Here is a 17505-nt window from a genome sequence, read left to right on the forward strand (position 1 = left end):
GAGTGTGAATGCATGTGTCACATGGCAAGGGTAGGGATGTGGGCCACTCACTTTGATGGTGCAGTTGGTAATGACTTCTCTTCTTCCCCTGTACATGTCATGTAGGTCAGCGCCCACCAGAAGAATGATATTTGGCGTGCCATCGCCAAGGACGTCCGGACCCTGGGGGTCCACCAGAGACGGAGCACCCACTGCCGTAAAAGATGGGGGGACATTCGCCGCTGGAGCAGGAAGACGGCGGAGGCTCACCTGGGGATGGCTTCCCAACGTGGGTGGGGTGCCCGTCGCACCATGACCCCCCTGATGTTCCGGATCCTGGCGGTGGCCTACCCTGAGTTGGATGGGCGCATGAGGGCATCACAGCAGACACAAGGGGGTGAATACACTCACATTCTCATGACTTTGCGCTCAGTGGAGGGGTCTGGATGGGGGAGGAGGGCTGTGGGGTTCCCTAGGCCAGGGCGAGTTCCGTAGGCTAGGCCCCTCCGTAATGCAGGCCATGTGCCACTCCACCCCACCTCTGTAGAGTGCCAAGTACAGGTATACATGCCCCTGTGTCATCTATGTGGGCAGATGACACTCATAGGCAAGTAGGCCATATCCCAGGAACTGCATCTGTAGAGGCCAAGAGCATGGCGTAGTGCAGGGGGCAGCTGTGTCTGTATTGTCCGCCAACTGTAGCGGTAAGCCATGCACTCAACCTGTCTTTCTTCTGTTTTCCCACCCCTTTTTGTGCTCTCCCTGTTCTTTTGTGCATCAGCATCATCAGGCGGAGGTACAGTGGCACCGGAGCACGAGGGGGCTGAGACCCACATGGCCATGGAGGGCCACACCACGGACTCCGAATACACCAGTGGGACGGAGGGCGAGGGGAGCTTCACGGCAGTCAGCGGATCAGCAAACGGTGACACGGACTCATCCTCTGATGGGAGCTCCCTTGTGGTGGAGGCACCATCTGTGCCCCCCACTTCTACAGGTACAGCCGCCACCCCCCCCTACCAGCACTGCCCTCCCAGCAGCCCTTCAGCCTTCGCCCCATGCCCGCTCACCTAGGAGGGTGGGCATCACCTTCGCCCCAGGCACCTCAGCCCCTGCCCCTGTCACCCCTGCTGCCCTCAGTGAGGAGGCCATTGACCTCCTCAGGTCACTCACTGTTGGGCAGTCTACCATTGTGAATGCCATCCAGGGTGTAGAGAGGGAGTTGCAACACACCAATGCATTCCTGGAGGGCATTCATTCTGGTCAGGCTGCCCATCATCAAACCCTGCAATCTCTGGCCTCAGCACTGATGGCAGCCATTGTCCCTGTGTCTAGCCTCCTCCCTCCAACTTCCTCCACCCAGACCAAATCCCCTGTACCTCAACCTATCCCAAGCACACCAGGAGACCAGCCTGCACACACCTCAACACACAAGGGCAGCTCCGGCAAACATAGGCACCACACATCCCACAGGCACTCACACAAGCATCACCCACATACAGACACAGCAACATCCACTGCTTCCACTGTGTCCCCCTCGTCGTCATCTCCCTCCTCCCTCCCAGTGTCGTCTACACTCTCACCTGCATGCACTACCACTACAGCCACTAGGACTCGCACCAGAACACCCAGCACCACACCCCGCTCACCTGCACTCACCACCCCCACTACCATTTACACGTCCCCTGTGTCCTCTCCCAGTGTGTCTGCGACGCCCCCTCCCAAAGTACACAAACGCGGGCACACACACACCCAACATCCATCCACCTCACGACAGCCTCCAGAACATGCACCTGCACCCAAAGCATCAAAAAGTTACACCTCCTACAACCACCTCCTCTTCCTCCACTCCCAGACCCCCTCCAGCTACCCGTCCCAGTGTTCGTCAGAAACTTTTCCTGAGCAACCTTGACCTCTGTCCCATCACCCCCCCTCCAATTCATAGGTCCCGTAGTAGCACCTCAGCCAAAAAGATTCCGGTACCAGTGGTGCCTGTTCGAGGTATGTGGAGTGCACCGGGCACCAGGGCAGCCAGTGTGACACGGAGCCAAAGCACTGCCAGTCCACCCCCTGTGAAGCACCAGAAGTTGGACAGTGCCCGACGGGAGAGGGGGAAGACACCTGCCGGCAAAACCACCCACAAGGGTCCTGGGGGGAGCGTTGAGTCAGCTGTGACTCCTCCCAAGGTGGTGAAGGGGCAGAAGAAGTCTCCAAAGTCTGGGAAGAGCAGCACGGCGGAGAAGGCCGCCATCCTCCCCGCTGCCCAAGATGCCACCGCCAGCCCCATCGTCACTGGTCAGGAGACCACCGCCGGAGTCAGTGCCCAGGAGAGCAGCACAATCGTCACTGGTCAGGAGACCACCGCCGGAGTCAGTGCCCAGGCAATGAGGGACCGCCATGGCACACACCGCTGCACAGGTCAGAGACAGCAAAGTCAAGCACCGCTGAACAGGGAAAGCACCTCTGAACAGGGCAAAGACTGCCATGGCAAGCACCGCTGAACAGGGCAAAGACCGCCATGGCGAGCACCGCTGAACAGGGCAAAGACCGCCATGGCAAGCACCGCTGAACAGGGCAAAGACAGCAAAGTCAAGCACCGCTGAACACGGCAAAGTCCGCCATGGCAAGCAGCGCTGAACAGGGCAAAGACAGCAAAGTCAAGCACCACTGAACAGGGCAAAGACCGCCATGGCGAGCACCGCTGAACAGGGCAAAGGCAGCAAAGTCAAGCACCGCTGAACAGGGCAAGCACCGCTGAACAGGGCAAAGACCGCTGAACAGGGCAAGCACCGCCAACTCAAGCACCGCTAGCCCATGTGCGGCAGGGGCCGTGATGCAACAGGGACCGTCACGGGGTGAGTGATGCACTCTGGGCACCAGTCCCCCTCCAGAACCAGTGGAGACATGCATCCACTCCGTCTGTCCTGCACAGGATGAAGCACTCTGGGCACCAGTCCTCCTCCAGAACCAATGGAGACATGCATCCACTACCTCTGTCCTGCACAGGATGAAGCACTCTGGGCACCAGTCCCCCTCCAGAACCAGTGGAAACTGTTATCCACTTGAGAGACTGTGGCTTTGCACTCCCCAGGAAGGTACAGTGGGCATACCACCCACTGTAGAGACTTGAGAGACTGTGGCTTTGCACTCCCCAGGATGGTACAGTGGGCAAACCACCCACTGTAGAGATTTGAGAGACTGTGGCTTTGCACTCCCCAGGATACATCAATGGGCATGGAGCCCCGTCGTGGATCTGGCGTGGTGCACTCATCCGGCTGAGGTGCCACCCCTTCCCTTCCCCCTGAGGTGCCTGTTGTATTTCTATTTGATGCCCCTGCAGTGTTCTCTCCGTTTCAGGACAGGTATCGTGTGTGGGCCTCGCCCATGCATTTTGGGCCCAGTGGTCCACGGACATTGAAATGTGCATACCTGCACTACTAATCGTGATGTATATATTTGGAATGTGTATATATTGATGTATATATGAGCTTACTGTATTTTGATACATTACAATGGTTGTACTCATTTCCTTTTGTCTTAGCATTCTTCCGGGGGGGTTGGGGGTTGTTACTGTGATGTTCGGAAATGCATTGGTGTGTGTGTTGTAGTGGGTGAGGGTCGTGTTGGGGGTGGGGGTGTTGCGTGTGTGTGTCCGTGACTTTTGCCTCCCCCCTCCCCTATGTCGTAGGTGCATTACTCACCGTTGTCTTCGGCGCCGCCGTTGCTGATGTTCGTACAGGAGCAGGAAGACAAGCGCAGGGAGTATTTGGAGTTCCGGCTCCATGGTGCCCTCCTTCCTCATGGAGTTTGTTCAGGTGAGCGTTTTCCCTTTGAAATGGCTGTTTCCGCCGTGTTTTTATCCACGGTGAATCCGCCCCGGAAAAGGTGGCGGATTGGCCTGTTGTAATACTGTGGGCGGTACATTGTCTTCTGCCTGTCTGTTGGCGGTGACCGCCGCGCTGCTTGTCTGTACCGCCGTGGCGGTCGGAGTGTTAAAGTGGCTGTCTATGATGACGGTTTCCGCTACGGTCATAATTCCCTTTTTTTTCCGCAGGCCTGTTTGCGGTATTACCGCCGCTTTAACACCGTCCACCAGGGTTGTAATGACCCCCTAAGAGCCATATATTATACTCACTGGGAGGAAGAAAGGTGGGCAAGGGTATCAGAACTTTCTACTGTGACCTAATATATGTAACTTACACCACTGAGGGACATCTAGACATTTCTGCCGCACACCACACCCTACTATCAGCACTTTATTTTTTCTCAGGTTCAGGTTAAGCCTCTTCCATAGAAAAGTCACTTTCCCTTGGTGTAGTGATTGATTACAAGACTTGTTAACCTGCCCATGTCATCGGAAATCTGCATAGAGCACTTTGTAATGTTTTCTTGTACTTTTATTCCCACCTTAGGTATTCTGGTTTAAAGCCCCTATTGATTAAGTAACCCTTGCGCCATTGTACCGAAGCATTGCACTTTCTGCAATCTGCTGGTTCTGAGGAGATTGTGTTCACTGAATACACCTTTTTGGAGTTAGTGTTAAGGGCGAGGAAAGTGCATGGGTAGCTTTTAACGTGGCTGTGCCCTTCTGTATGCTTTTTTTTTTAACATATCATGTCTGATGGACGGTATCTTGATAGTATTGTTAAGCACTGTGCTAGTAGTAAATATAAATTCAAAGATGAAATATGACTTTGGCCATGACCATACTTAGACTGCGAGATGTTGCAACTTGTTATTGATTATTCTCCTCCGGCTCTTCCATCTGTTAAAGACGTTCATTGGCAGGCTCTCTAACTGATGTTATTTTACGCACTCATTTGGCGATAGTGTTTTATATGTACTTTGATTGTACATTTTTATTCAAGGGTTTTAGATGAATTTGTATTGTTTTAATACACCCTGCCGTATGTGATTGTACTGTACTTTTGTGGTCAATTTTGATATGACCGAATAAAGTTAATTGATTGATTGAGTGCTGCATGTCACTTTTTGAATACTACAATACATGGAGCAAACATGCACAATTACAAGATTAATTCAATGTAATCCTTTATGCTTGAACCACTCCCAAAGAAGAAAACAAAAACAACAAACACTTCAATGATGAGTAATTTACTAATCCCCGGCTCTCTTTAAGGGAATGAGGGCGATGAAACTCAAGGGGTGACTACTTCCTAGCAATGTCAAGTGAAGAAATAAAAAGCGGGCAAATGGCACGGAAATCACCCTTATGTCAAGATTGCCAGAGAGGATGAGAAGCTGGTTGTAGCTTCCCATTATTTCATTGTTAATTACATTCAACCTGTTGCGCTCAGATCTCATATGATCGAAGTGGTCTGGTCTCAAAGACAGGCATAAAATGGCAGCTGTAACCTCGGTTACTAACCTGAAAATACAGAATTGGGTTTCACACAGTGGCACGACAGTACGTCTGTCAAAGACACGTGGTGAGACCTTGCCTTGTTGTAAATGTAGGTGCGTGTGGTATAATTCAATTAAATGACGAAAACATAAAAGTAGATGCTTATAGGGGAAAACTGCGTGCTTCACCTTTGCCTCTTGACGCACTGTACGTCACATTTGGCACAACATGTGGCAATGGTGGTCTTCAGCTTCACCCATGCACGTCACGAGATTAATAATAATCACACTACCGACCAATCAGCAAGGCACCTCCAAAGCTAGAGAGAACTAAAAACTGGCTTCCAGTTGCCATGATTAACTGTCTTCGACGGAACTGCAGCCCTGCTCCGAGAATTACCACACTCCACTCGGAGCAGTGGCGTATAATGAACAGCAGACACAAAGGAAATTACCATCAATGTTTTCGGTGAGAAGAGTACAACAGACAAACTCTCTCCTCGTTGTGTTCACTCCATCCAGCCGGGCCTCAAAATAGACACGTTAGGCAAAAACGTGCGTGGGATTTGTGAGCTAAGAACGCTCAGGCGGTTTAACGTCTTGACATCTCTCTAATTGGCAGCCTCCAGGATCCCACACTAAGAAGACGCTAATCCAGTCCTGCGCCTTCTGTCGGAGTTGGGAGCTTGTAGAGGGCTGGAGAGCGGATGAGCAAGGCTACATGGAGCCCATATGGAGAAGACGCAGCTCACTATGTCCAACCTAAGGGTTCATTTTTAAGACCTAGGTGGAACTCCTCTTCCGATTCCTCGCCAAGTTCTTCCAGGATCATGCAGTTCTAGGCCATAAAGTACAAAATGGGTGAAATGAAAAAAGACGATGTCGAGAAATACCTGGAAAACAACCCGCAATTTGCCAAGGAGTACTTTGACAGAAAATTACGCATTGAGACTATTGGGGCGATCTTTAAAGACAACCAGGTGAAGATGAAAGAGGGCCATTCCCTGCAAGAGCTGTCCCGGCTGGAGGAAGCGGAGGTGATGTTTGAGCTGGTGCGGAGCATGTATGATGCTGGCGGTGGAGGGGAGTTGGAGATGGTGAAGACCATCCACAGGGTCCTGCAGCGGCTCGCTCAGCTGCTGCAGGCAGACCGCTGCAGCATGTTCATTCAGAGGTCCCGCAACGGCATACCTGAGATGGCCACCAGGCTCTTCAACGTCACCCAGAACTCCAAGCTCGAGGACAACCTGGTGCTCCCCGATGGTGAGATCTTCTTCCCGCTAGACATTGGAATAGTGGGATGGACAGCTCACACCAAGAAGACCTACAATGTTCCCGATGTGAGACAGGTAGGTTCTTAGTGTTGATGGCACACTGATATTGGGTTTTTGTGGAGAAAATGCCTTTTTTATGGATTGCTGATCTATGCTTATACCAATGCCACATACAGATAGATGCTCAGCCCCAGTCGTGCTATGGTAAACAAGGTATTTATGCATTATGTGCCATTATCCTCTTGGTAGTAGTAGCCATGTAAAGTGACCTTTAAGATGACTTGACTTAGTCTTCTATCCTTCCAAAGACAGTGAACTGAGCATCATTAAACTGGATGACAATAAACAATTTTTAAAACACATAGAACCAGCAGAACACTGTTGTGACGCACTTTTTACATTTTTTCCTTGTCCCTTAATCCTAAAACAAGCAGATTGCATTTCCCAGTGCCATACATTTGTTTATTAAGTAGTGCCAAACATTTGAAGATATTTTATACTGCTTCCAAAATCTCAAATTCTGTATGTATGCTCAATTCACTTTATATTTGAAATGATTGACGTCATGCAAAATTGTGTTTCTAAAAGCAGGAGGCCTAAAGTATTTCACATATAAACAAAAATGTTTCAAATATCAAATTATTGCTGTGAACTTTCCTGCACGTTAGATAAAAATGAGCCCTGAAACCACATCTCATGAATTTTTTTCTCACAGTATTTTAATTCCCAGAAAGGCCCAGCTTTTATCCCAGATATGTGCACCTTGCCAGCTAAGAGCCGAGAGGCGATCATCGAATCACTTGTAAAAAATGTCGAAAATATGTCTAGGTGTATTAAGCAAAAAGAGTCATTGAAATGAGCCAACAGCAGTTAAAAAATACGTTCAGGTTCTGTCTGCAGTTCAGTTACTCTGTGTGTGACAGCGAGTGTCTGGTTTACCTTCTCTCGCCTCCAAAAGAAGAGCTCGGGATAATCCTTCTAAATTCATAAGGCTGATTACAAGAGAAAAGCTCAGGAGGATGAAGGAAGATGTGACTGGGCCTTTCATCCGACTTTACATGCTTCAGTGCGCACTGCAGGCCACGGGCACTGGCTGTGGCTTTCACAGCTACATACCTTGTGATCTCTTGGCTATCATAAATCCAATGGCACAACTTGCAAACTGGAAGTAATCTAATTACTTTCTTTACAGATGTATGGTAGGGTCTGCCCAGGGCCTCTTACCCTAGCTGCACAGCAGTATTATATTAAAAGGCAGTCACGCTCATTCCAGTTACTGTAAATTTACCGTGAGTGAGCTCAGATAGTTAGACTCCCTGATAGTAAAAGTCCAACAAGCATTTGCAATGCAATATATCTCACATTTGCTTGAGTCAGAGCTATTGGCATTGTAAATTCATAACTGGACTTTTCTTGCCGCATAAATTGCCCAACTCTGCCTCATAATTGTGTCTTTTCCTGCCATATAATTCCAGTGGCCCTGCATATAACTAAAGCACTTCCATTTACCTTCTTCTATCTGCAGCAAAAAAATGAAAATGTTGCCATTTAGCATCCTATTTTAAATCTGTCATGCTTACTCCAATAGAATGACACTTTCACCACCCCACCATCAGAGTTGCTGGCTGGCTAACACAATTCTCCAAAAAGACACAAGGCAGCCACGGAGGAGTAACGAGAGAAATAAACTTGAAGGGTCACCCAAACATATCAAGAGTGTTATAACAGTGTAATAAGTTGGCCTGAATTATGGTCATAATACAAAACTTTATCAGAAATAAACTTTTGGCATTAGACTGCAATGCTCAAAACAAATATATCATTTGTAAGAAACATAGGCCCTCATTACTACCCTGGCGGTCGGTGTTAAAGTGGTGGTAATACCGCCAACAGGCCGGTAGTAAAAAAAATGGGATCACGACTATGGCGGAAACCGCCAACACAGACAGCCACTTTAACACTCCGCCCGCCAGGGCGGTAGCAACAAACACCGTGGTGGTAACCCCCAATAGCCAGGCGGAGGACAATGTACCGCCCACACTATTACTAGGCACCAATCCGCTAGCTTTTCCGGGTCGGTACCAATGCCATAAAAAGCACGGCGGAAACAGTACTTGGAAGGGAAACCACTCACCTCTCGACACCCAAGGAAGAACTAGGACGCCATGGAGCCCGAATTGCAGATCCTACCCATGTTGCTGTATCTATTCCACGAAGTGGAAAGAAGGCGGCAGCGACGATGACAGTGAGTACTGCACCTATCACACAGAGGAGGAGGGAAAAGGGAGTGACACACACTCAGGGTGCAACACCCCCACCCCCCACCCACAACAACATACACACACATATCCAATAACATCACAGATACACCCCGTCATCCCCTGGAAGAACGCAAGGACCAAACAAAATGAGTTTAACTAGTGTAATATTGGAACAATCAGATAGATCAAGACAACAGCAAATAATCAGTATACACAAATATTTACAGCAAGTACACAAGTCCTTAACTGTCCCATGAAATGTCTGTTGACCAGTGGTCCCAAAAAGCATGGATGAAGCCCACACATGACACCTGCCTCAAAATGGAGAGAACACTGCAGGGGCATCAGGTCGAAAAAAAAACAGGCACCTCAGGGGGAAGGGGAGGAGGGGCACCTCAGCTGGATGATGGTACGACTCCACTGCTCCTTGAGGGGGCTCCATGCCAACTGCCTTGTCCTGGGGAGTGCAAAGTCACAGTTCACAAGTCTCTCAAGTGGGTGGTTTGCCCACTGCTTGGTCTTGGGGAGTGCAAATCCACAGTCTCACAAGTCTCTCAAGTGGGTTCACTGCCCACTGCTTGGTCCTGGGGAGTGCAAAGCCACAGTCCCTCAAGTCTCTCAAGTGGGTGGTTTGCCCACTGCTTGGTCCTGGGGAGTGCAAAGCCACAGACTCTCAAGTCTCTCAAGTGTGTGGTTTGCCCACTGCTTGGTCCTGGGGAGTGCAAAGCCACAGTCTCTCAAGTCTCTCAAGTGGGTTCACTGCCTGGTCCTGGGGAGTGCAAAACCAGAGTCTCTCAAGTCTCTCAAGTGGGTTCACTGCCCACTGCTTGGTCCTGGGGAGTGCAAAGCCACAGTCTCTCAAATGGATGCCTTTCTCCACTGGTTCTGGAGGGGGCTTTGTGCCCAGAGTGCTTCATCCTGCCAAGGACTGGTTGAGTGGATGCCTTTCTCCACTGGTTCTGGAGGGGGCTTTGTGCCCAGTGATGCTGCACCTGGGGTGTGGTAGTTGACTTCGTCTCACCTGGGTGTCTTAGCCACGCGATGTACCTGGAACAGGTAGCATGATACTCCATGGAGGCAGAGCCGCACGCCATCCTGTGGCGACTTAGACTGCCAATTGCTGGTTCGTGTCAGTGCTGGAGGTGGTGTCTCAAGTGGCATGTCCAGGGTCCAGGATGTCACCTGCAGACTCTGACGGCTGCACACTGGGGATGAGGCTGACGCCCGACAGAGTGGCATCGGCTGTGCACGTGGCGGTTCTGATGGTGGTGCAGGTGGCGGTGTCTGCGGCGGAGATGCTGCCAGTGCTGGCCGTGGTGCAAGTGACTGTTGGGGTGGATGGAGACACCATACCATTTCTGGCAGCCTCGGATGGCTGATCCTTTGGGAGGATGCTGCAGACTGACGTTGTGGGAGCGGCGGTCCAGGTGGCGGTGCAGATGGCGGTGCAGGTGGCAGTGCAGGTGGCGGTCAGAGCGGCGGTGGTGACTGTGGTGCATGTGGCTGCCATCCCTGATGATATGGTGGTCACCAGCCCCTCACCAGGAGACATCGTGCCCAGAGGTGATGTGCCCTTTGGCTTGTGGCCCTTCCCCATCTTGACAGTCGCTGCAGGGACCTTGGCACTGTCCACTCAGTGTTTGGGCGAGGCCTTGTTGGGTTGGTGGTGTGACTGTCCCCTGCTGGAAGCCAGCCCCTTTTTGACCTTTACAGGTGGTGGAATAGAGTGGTCCTTCTTTTCTGTCGGCGGCACACTGGCAGCTCTGAAGGGTGCCCTCTTAGACCGTGCTGGAGTAGCAGGGACCACAGCAGATTCAGATTTGGTGGCTGAGGTGCTGGGCTGGGATCTAGACATCCTGGCCCTAGGGGAAGGACGGGGGGAGGTGTAGGGAAGAGGTTAATGTTAGCTAGGAAAAGTTTTTTTGACACACTGGGACGGGAAGATGGAGGGGGTGTGGGAGTGGAGGAAGAGGTAGTGGTTGTAGGAGGTGTACGTCTGCTGAGTTTGGATGAAGGTGCATGGGTTGGAGGCTGTTGTGAGGTGGATGGCTGTAGAGTGGGTGTGTGCCTGCGTTTGTGTACTTTGGGAAGCGGGCTTACAGACACACTGGGAGAGGACACAGGACGTGTGAATGGTAGTGGGGGTGGTGATTGCACGGGAGCGGTGTGTGTGATGGGCGTGCTGGTGATGGATGTAGTGGCTGATGATGTAGTGCATGCAGGTGTGAGTGTAGATGAGACGGGGAGGGAGGTGGAGGACGTGGAGGAGGGGGACACAGTGGAGGAAGTGGATGTTGGTATGTGTGCATGGGTATGGTGCTTGTGTGAGTGCCTGCGGGATGTGTGGTGCTTATGTTTGCCTGAGCCACTTTTGTGTGTTGATGTGTGTGCATGCTGGTCTGATGGTGTGCTTGGGATAGGCTGAGGTAGAGGGGATTGGGTCTGGGTAGTGGATGTTGGAGGGGGGAGGCTGGACACAGGGACAATGGCTGCCATCAGTGCTGAGGCTAGAGCCTGAAATGCTCTCTGTTGAGCCGCCACGCCAGAATGAATGCCCTTCAGGTATGCATTTGTTTGCTGCAAGTGCCTCTCAACACCCTGGATGGCATTCAGAATGGTTGATTGCCCAACAGTGAGGGATCTCAGGAGGTCAATAGCCTCCTCACTGAGGGCAGCAGGGCTGACTGGGGCAGGCCCTGAGATGCCTGGGGCGAAGGAGATGCCCACCCTCCTGGGTGAGCGGGCACGGGAAACACGCTAAGGGGTCGCTGGGAGGGCGGTTCTGGTAGGGGGGTGGCGGCTCTACCTGTTGTTGGGGTGGGCCCAGAGGTGTCCGCCACCCCAGGGAGCTTCCATCAGAGGAGGAGTCGCTGTCGCTGGTATCCCCTCCTGTCCCCGCCGTGGAGCTCCCCTCGCCCTCCGTCCCACTGGTGCCTATACCCTCCATGAATTCACACTCCAGGGCCGTGTGGGATGCAGCTCCCTCCGTTGCTGGTGCTTCTGCTCCTCCGCCAGATGATGCTAATGCGCACAAGGACAGGGTGACAAAACAAGAAGGGGGGGAAAGACAGAAAACACACATGGTCAATGCCAGCAACACCACTACTGTTGGCAGACACAATACACAGGGAGCATCCCTATGCACTAGGCCATGCACTAGCAGTTAGGGAAATTCTCCAGGCCATGGGGTACTATGCCTAATACCATTTGCTGCACACCTGGAGCCCACAAGAGCCTGCCCAGTTGTAGATGCCCACAAAAAATATTGGGGTTGGAGTGTATCAGAGCCTGCCCAACAAACGACCTACCCTACCAAGTTTGCCCAGGCCTAGGGGAACCCACAGCCCACAGCCCACATCCCCCACCCAGACACTTCGTAAAGTGTGCAGAGTCAGCTTAATGACAGTGTACTCACCCCCTTGTGGCTGCTGTGATGGCCTCAAGCGCTCATCCAACTCCGGATATGCCACCGCCAGGATCCGGAACATCGGGGGGGTCATGGTGCAATGGGCACCCCTTCCACGTTGGGAGGCCAGCCCCAGCTGGGCCTCCAACGTCTTCTTGCTCCAGCGGCACAGGTCCTCCCATCTCTTGTGGCAGTGGGTACTCCTTCTTTGATAGACCCCCAGGGTCCGCACTTCCTTGGCGATGGCACGCCAAATACCCTTCTTCTGGTGGGCGCTGACCTATGGGAAAGGTACAGGAGGAAAGGAAATTACTCACCCGTCCGGACCGTCATATTCATTGCCCACCAGTTCCCACCCATGACATGACGCACATACACTCACCATCCTCACATGCAGGCCTCAGCCCCCTCCACAATTATCTTCCATCCACACCACTCCAAACAGGCATTGCCCATGCATCATGCTCACAGTGTACTCACCTGTTTGTCTGGAGGACCGTAGAGTAGCGTGTACTGGGGGAGGACCCCATCCACCAGTTTGTCCAACTCCTCCGCGGTGAAGGAAGGGGCCATTGTCGCTTCCAGACTCAGGTCACAGCAGCACTTGCAGTGTAGGTTCTCTCCTGTTGAAGGTCAAGTATCAAGTGAATGAACATATAGAAAATGACGGTCACATCCGCGGAGGTGCGTATCGTCACCGCCGGCGTACATCGTCATTGGCTCCCGGAACCCATAGGGCCCAATGAAAACCAATGCTGAATTGCGCGGCGGTCTTCGACCACCTACCGCAACACTGCACAACGCCAGCGCAGTTACCTCTTTTCCCCTTATCCCTCCTCACAAGTCAGGGGGGCACATGGCATGGCACCTAACTGCATCACAGCACAATTTGGCAGCTATGCAGACAAACTACACCACACACGGATTTACTCACATTACTGCAAACACACTTGTGCAACCTATGTGGTACATGACCCTCTGCGCACCATTCTCCTCCATAGGGCACATCCGCTGGGGCAGATGATAAGATGGCATCATCATCCGGTGTACAGACCCCTGGTGGACCTGTCGACAATGGAAGACAGACACATCATTATCACCTACAGATTTGATTGTGCCACAATCCAAGACCAATTGGAGCCAGACCTGATGTCAGCTATCCGCCATCCCACGGGAATCCCCCTCTAGTGCAGGTCCTGTCAGTGCTCCATTTCCTGGCAAGTGGCTCCTTTCAAACTGCAGTGGCCATGGCATCTGGGATGTCTCAGCCAATGTTTTCTAACGTGTTGACCAGAGTGTTGTCTGCCCTGCTGGAACACATGCGCAGCTACATCGTGTTTCCCCAGGTGGAGGATTTGCCCACAGTGAAAGCTGACTTTTATGCCCTGGGACATATCCCCAACATCATTGGTGCCATTGATGGTACACATGTGGCATTTGTCCCCCCCGCAGAAATGAACAAGTGTACAGAAATCGAAAAAGCTACCATTCGATGAATGTGCAGATGGTGTGTTTGGCGGACCAGTACATCTCTCATGTGAATGCCAAGTATCCTGGCTCTGTGCATGACGCCTACATTTTAAGGAATAGCAGTATCCCTTATGTGATGTGCCAACTCCAGAGGCACCGTGTGTGGCTAATAGGTGAGCCCAAGGTCCCCACACAGTATGAGTAGGGGTATGGGGTAGTCCCTAAGGATTAGTGTGTGTGTAACAGTTATCCCTCAACATTTGCAGGTGACTCTGGTTACCCCAACCTCTCATGGCTACTGACCCCAGTGAGGAATGCCAGGACAAGGGAAGAGAACCGCTACAATGAGGCACATGGGCGAACTAGGCGTATTATTGAGAGGACGTTCGGCCTCCTGAAGGCCAGATTCCGGTGCCTCCTTCTAACAGGTGGCTCCCTATATTACTCACGGAAGAAGGTGTACCAGATAATCGTGACATGCTGCATGTTGCACAACCTTGCACTGCGAGTTCAAGTGCCTTTTCTGCAGGAGGATGTGCATGGTGATGGTCTAATGGCAGTGGTGGAGCCTGTAGACTGTGAGGAAGAGGAAGAGGAGGCAGAGGAAGAAGATATTGACAACCGAACGAACATCATCATGCAGTACTTCCAGTGACACACAGGTAAGAGACTGTAACTCCTCCTCACGTTCCTGAATACTGTAGAACATTGTATAAGTCAGCCTCTTCACCTCTGTCTATGGACACTGAATGTTCACTTTGGCTTTACATTTTTCAGATCTGGGTACCCCATTCTGCCTTCTGCTATATGTACTGCTTCCCAACAACTGTCATACATTGGTATGAGCAAGTGAACAATTACATTGCTATTTGTTACTAATGTTGTCATTATACATTTGTGAAAGATCAGACTGACTCCAGATTGGTTTGTGATTCAAGGGTGTTTATTGTTTATAGGGATATGTGGAAGGGGCTGGGGTGATGGTGGAGGAAGGTCCATAGTAGAGTCCAGTCACTTGGTATCACAGGTGCATTGTCCAATGGAGCAGAGAAAGGGGAGTAATGGCAGTTCAAGGTGGACAGGGTGAAATAGTGGGACAGAAGGGTGACAATTAGGAGGGTCCTATTTCCTGGCGGGGGTCTTGGCAATGTTCTCTGTCTTCTGCCTGGATCCCAGGGACCGTTTGTGGGGTGGTTCTCCTTCTGCAGGGGGTGGGGTGCTGGTGGGCTGTTGTTCCTGTGGCAGGGCCTCCTGTCCACTAGTGCCGGCGGAGGTGGAGGGCTAGTGTCAGGTACCCTTTGTTGTGCCACTGCCTCCCTCATGGTCTTGCCTATGTCAGCCAGCACCCCTGCTATGGTGACCAGGATGGTGTAGATGTTGGTGAGGTCCTCCCTGATCCCCATGTATTGTCCCTCCTGCAGCCACTGGGTCTCCTGAAACTTGGCCAGTACCGTGCCCCTGGTCTCCTGGGAATGGTGGTATGCTCCGATGATGTTTGATAGTGCCTCGTGGAGGGTCGGTTCCCTGCGCCTGCCCTCCCCCTGTCACACAGCAGTCCTCCCAGCTTCCCTGTTGTCCTGTGCCTCCGTCCCCTGAACCGTGTGCCCACTGCCACTGACCCCAGGTCCCTGATCGTCCTGTGTTAGTGGGTTTGCCTGGGGTCCCTGTAGTGGTGGACACACTGCTGATTGACATGTCCTGGGTACAGTGGCATGGGCCTGCTATGTGGGTGCTGTGGTGGTGTTTCCTGAGGAGGGAGGCTCTTTGGTGGTTTGGGACTGTGGCAGGGGAACCGACTGTCCAGAGGTCCCTGATGGGCCAGGCTGGTCATCTTGATCCAGGCGTGCAGAGATGCTTTTGTCACTGTGGGCCTCTTCTGTGGGGGGACTGGATATGGCTGGCACCTCCTGTCCAGTGACGTTGGGTAGGGGTCCTATTGGGGTGTAAATGCATTGTTATTTTATCTGTGTGTGCCATCTTGTGCAATGGGTGTGTTTCCCTCTATACTGTGCTTGCACTATCGCCTTGGCCCTTGTGTGAATGGTGATTGTGTGCCCTGGGTGAGTCTCTCTATTGGACATGCTTTGGTGATGGGTGTCCAAGCATGTCTGTGATGGGTGTCCATGCATTGTTGTTGCATGCAGGGCTTGGTTGTGGGAGTGGTGGGGCGTGATGGTGGGATGTGTGGGAGATGATGGAGTCATGGGATTGAGGGTAAGGGTGAGAGTATGTGATGGCATGCAGGTAGGGTGGGGATATAATAGTAAAGATATGACTTACCAGAGTCCAGTGCTCCTGCTACTCCTTCGAGGCCCTCAGGATGCATTATTGCCAAGAGTTGCCCCTCCCATGTTGTTAGTTGTGGGGGAGGAGGTGGGTGTCCACCGCCAGTCCTCTGTACGTCTACCTGGTGTCTGGATGCCACAGAATGCACCTTCCCCCATAGGTTGTTCCACCTCTTCCTGATGTCATCCCTTGTTCTTGGATGCTGTCCCACTGCTTTGACCCTGTCAAAAATTCTCAGCCATAGCTCCATCTTCCTTGCAATGGATGTCTGCTGCACCTGTGATCCGAATAGCTGTGGCTCCACCCGGATGATTTCCTCCACCATGACCCAGAGCTCCTCCTCAAAAAACCTGGGGTGTCTTTGAGGTGCCATGATGTGGTGTGAGTGATGTGTGAGGTGATGGTTGATGTGATGTGTGGGGTGATGTGCTTGGATGGTGTATGAGTGATGGTGTTGTGTGCCTCTGGATAATGGTGTGGTGTTTGCTTTTCTCTCTCTCTGCTTCTTCAAAAATGTTTGGTGTAAGGGGTTGTGGGTAATGTGGGTGTGTGTTTTATAGTGGTGTGGGTGTGTGGTTGTGGTGTGTGTATGTGTGTCAGGTGTGTGTAGTTTGAATTGTCCAATGTGGTGTAGTTTTGAAAGTGTGTGTGTGTATTTTGAGCGCGGCGGTGTGTACCACCAATGGATTACCACGGTTGAATGACTGCAGCGTTGATTCGTGGGTTGTGATACTGTGGGTGTATTCCTGTTGGTGTAACGGTGTGGGTTTTTCTATCGCCAGTTTACCACTGACCCTTGGTCTGGCGGACTTGTGTGGGTGTCTGTATAGTGGCGGAATTCTCAGTGTGGGTCATAATACCCATTGCGGATTTCCGCAGCGGACATGATATGTTCGCGGCCGTCGGCAAGGCGGTCAGCGGGATTTACCGCCAGGTTTGTAATGAGGGCCATAGTCATGTAACCAAATTATTAGCCCCAAGAGGGAATAGCCCTATGGAAAAAAACGGGAGAAAGTAATGCAGTATAACCATACCCTTAGCCCCTAAAGGACATTTTTAGGGTTAACAGGCCTACTGCAATGATATTACAAACAAGGCCTTTAAAACAAACCTTCTCCAAGCTGTAAAACAAACTGTGTAGCCATGAGAAGGCTTAAGAGACAGTGAATGGTGGGAGAGGTTATTATTTTGAGGACCCTAACCTAGTGTTGGGACCCAGAGATGACATAGACAGAAAGAGTATTTTGAAGGTGGTCCCACTGTCCTAGGACCACCACAGTCTGAGTTATGAGCAAACATGTTTTGTAAAAGTAATGCCCTGCAAAGCATTATGGGGCGAGTTTTTGTGCTGCAAATATTATAGCATGTTGGCTGCAATGTTCAGAACAGCCCCTAGAAGACACCACAATAAAAACAGCATTTGGCAGAAACATGGTCATGTAACTACGCAGTCAGCCCTTAGAGA

The 17505-nt window shown here is 51.5% G+C and overlaps 1 protein-coding gene across 3 annotated transcripts in view; it reads left to right on the forward strand.

Annotated features, from left to right (window-relative positions):
- Positions 1-6015: 6015 nt before the first annotated feature.
- The window catches only part of PDE6C (phosphodiesterase 6C), a 314305-nt gene continuing 302815 nt past the window's right edge, over positions 6016-17505 (forward strand). For all 3 annotated transcript variants that reach the window (XM_069239839.1, XM_069239840.1, XM_069239838.1), the window contains exon 1: positions 6016-6692. In XM_069239839.1, the coding sequence (XP_069095940.1) occupies positions 6201-6692 (492 nt within the window). In that variant the 5' untranslated portion in view covers positions 6016-6200. The remainder of the gene's footprint in view (positions 6693-17505) is intronic.

This window comes from Pleurodeles waltl, chromosome 6 (assembly GCF_031143425.1).
Source record: "Pleurodeles waltl isolate 20211129_DDA chromosome 6, aPleWal1.hap1.20221129, whole genome shotgun sequence".
Classification (NCBI taxonomy): Eukaryota; Metazoa; Chordata; class Amphibia; order Caudata; family Salamandridae; genus Pleurodeles; species Pleurodeles waltl.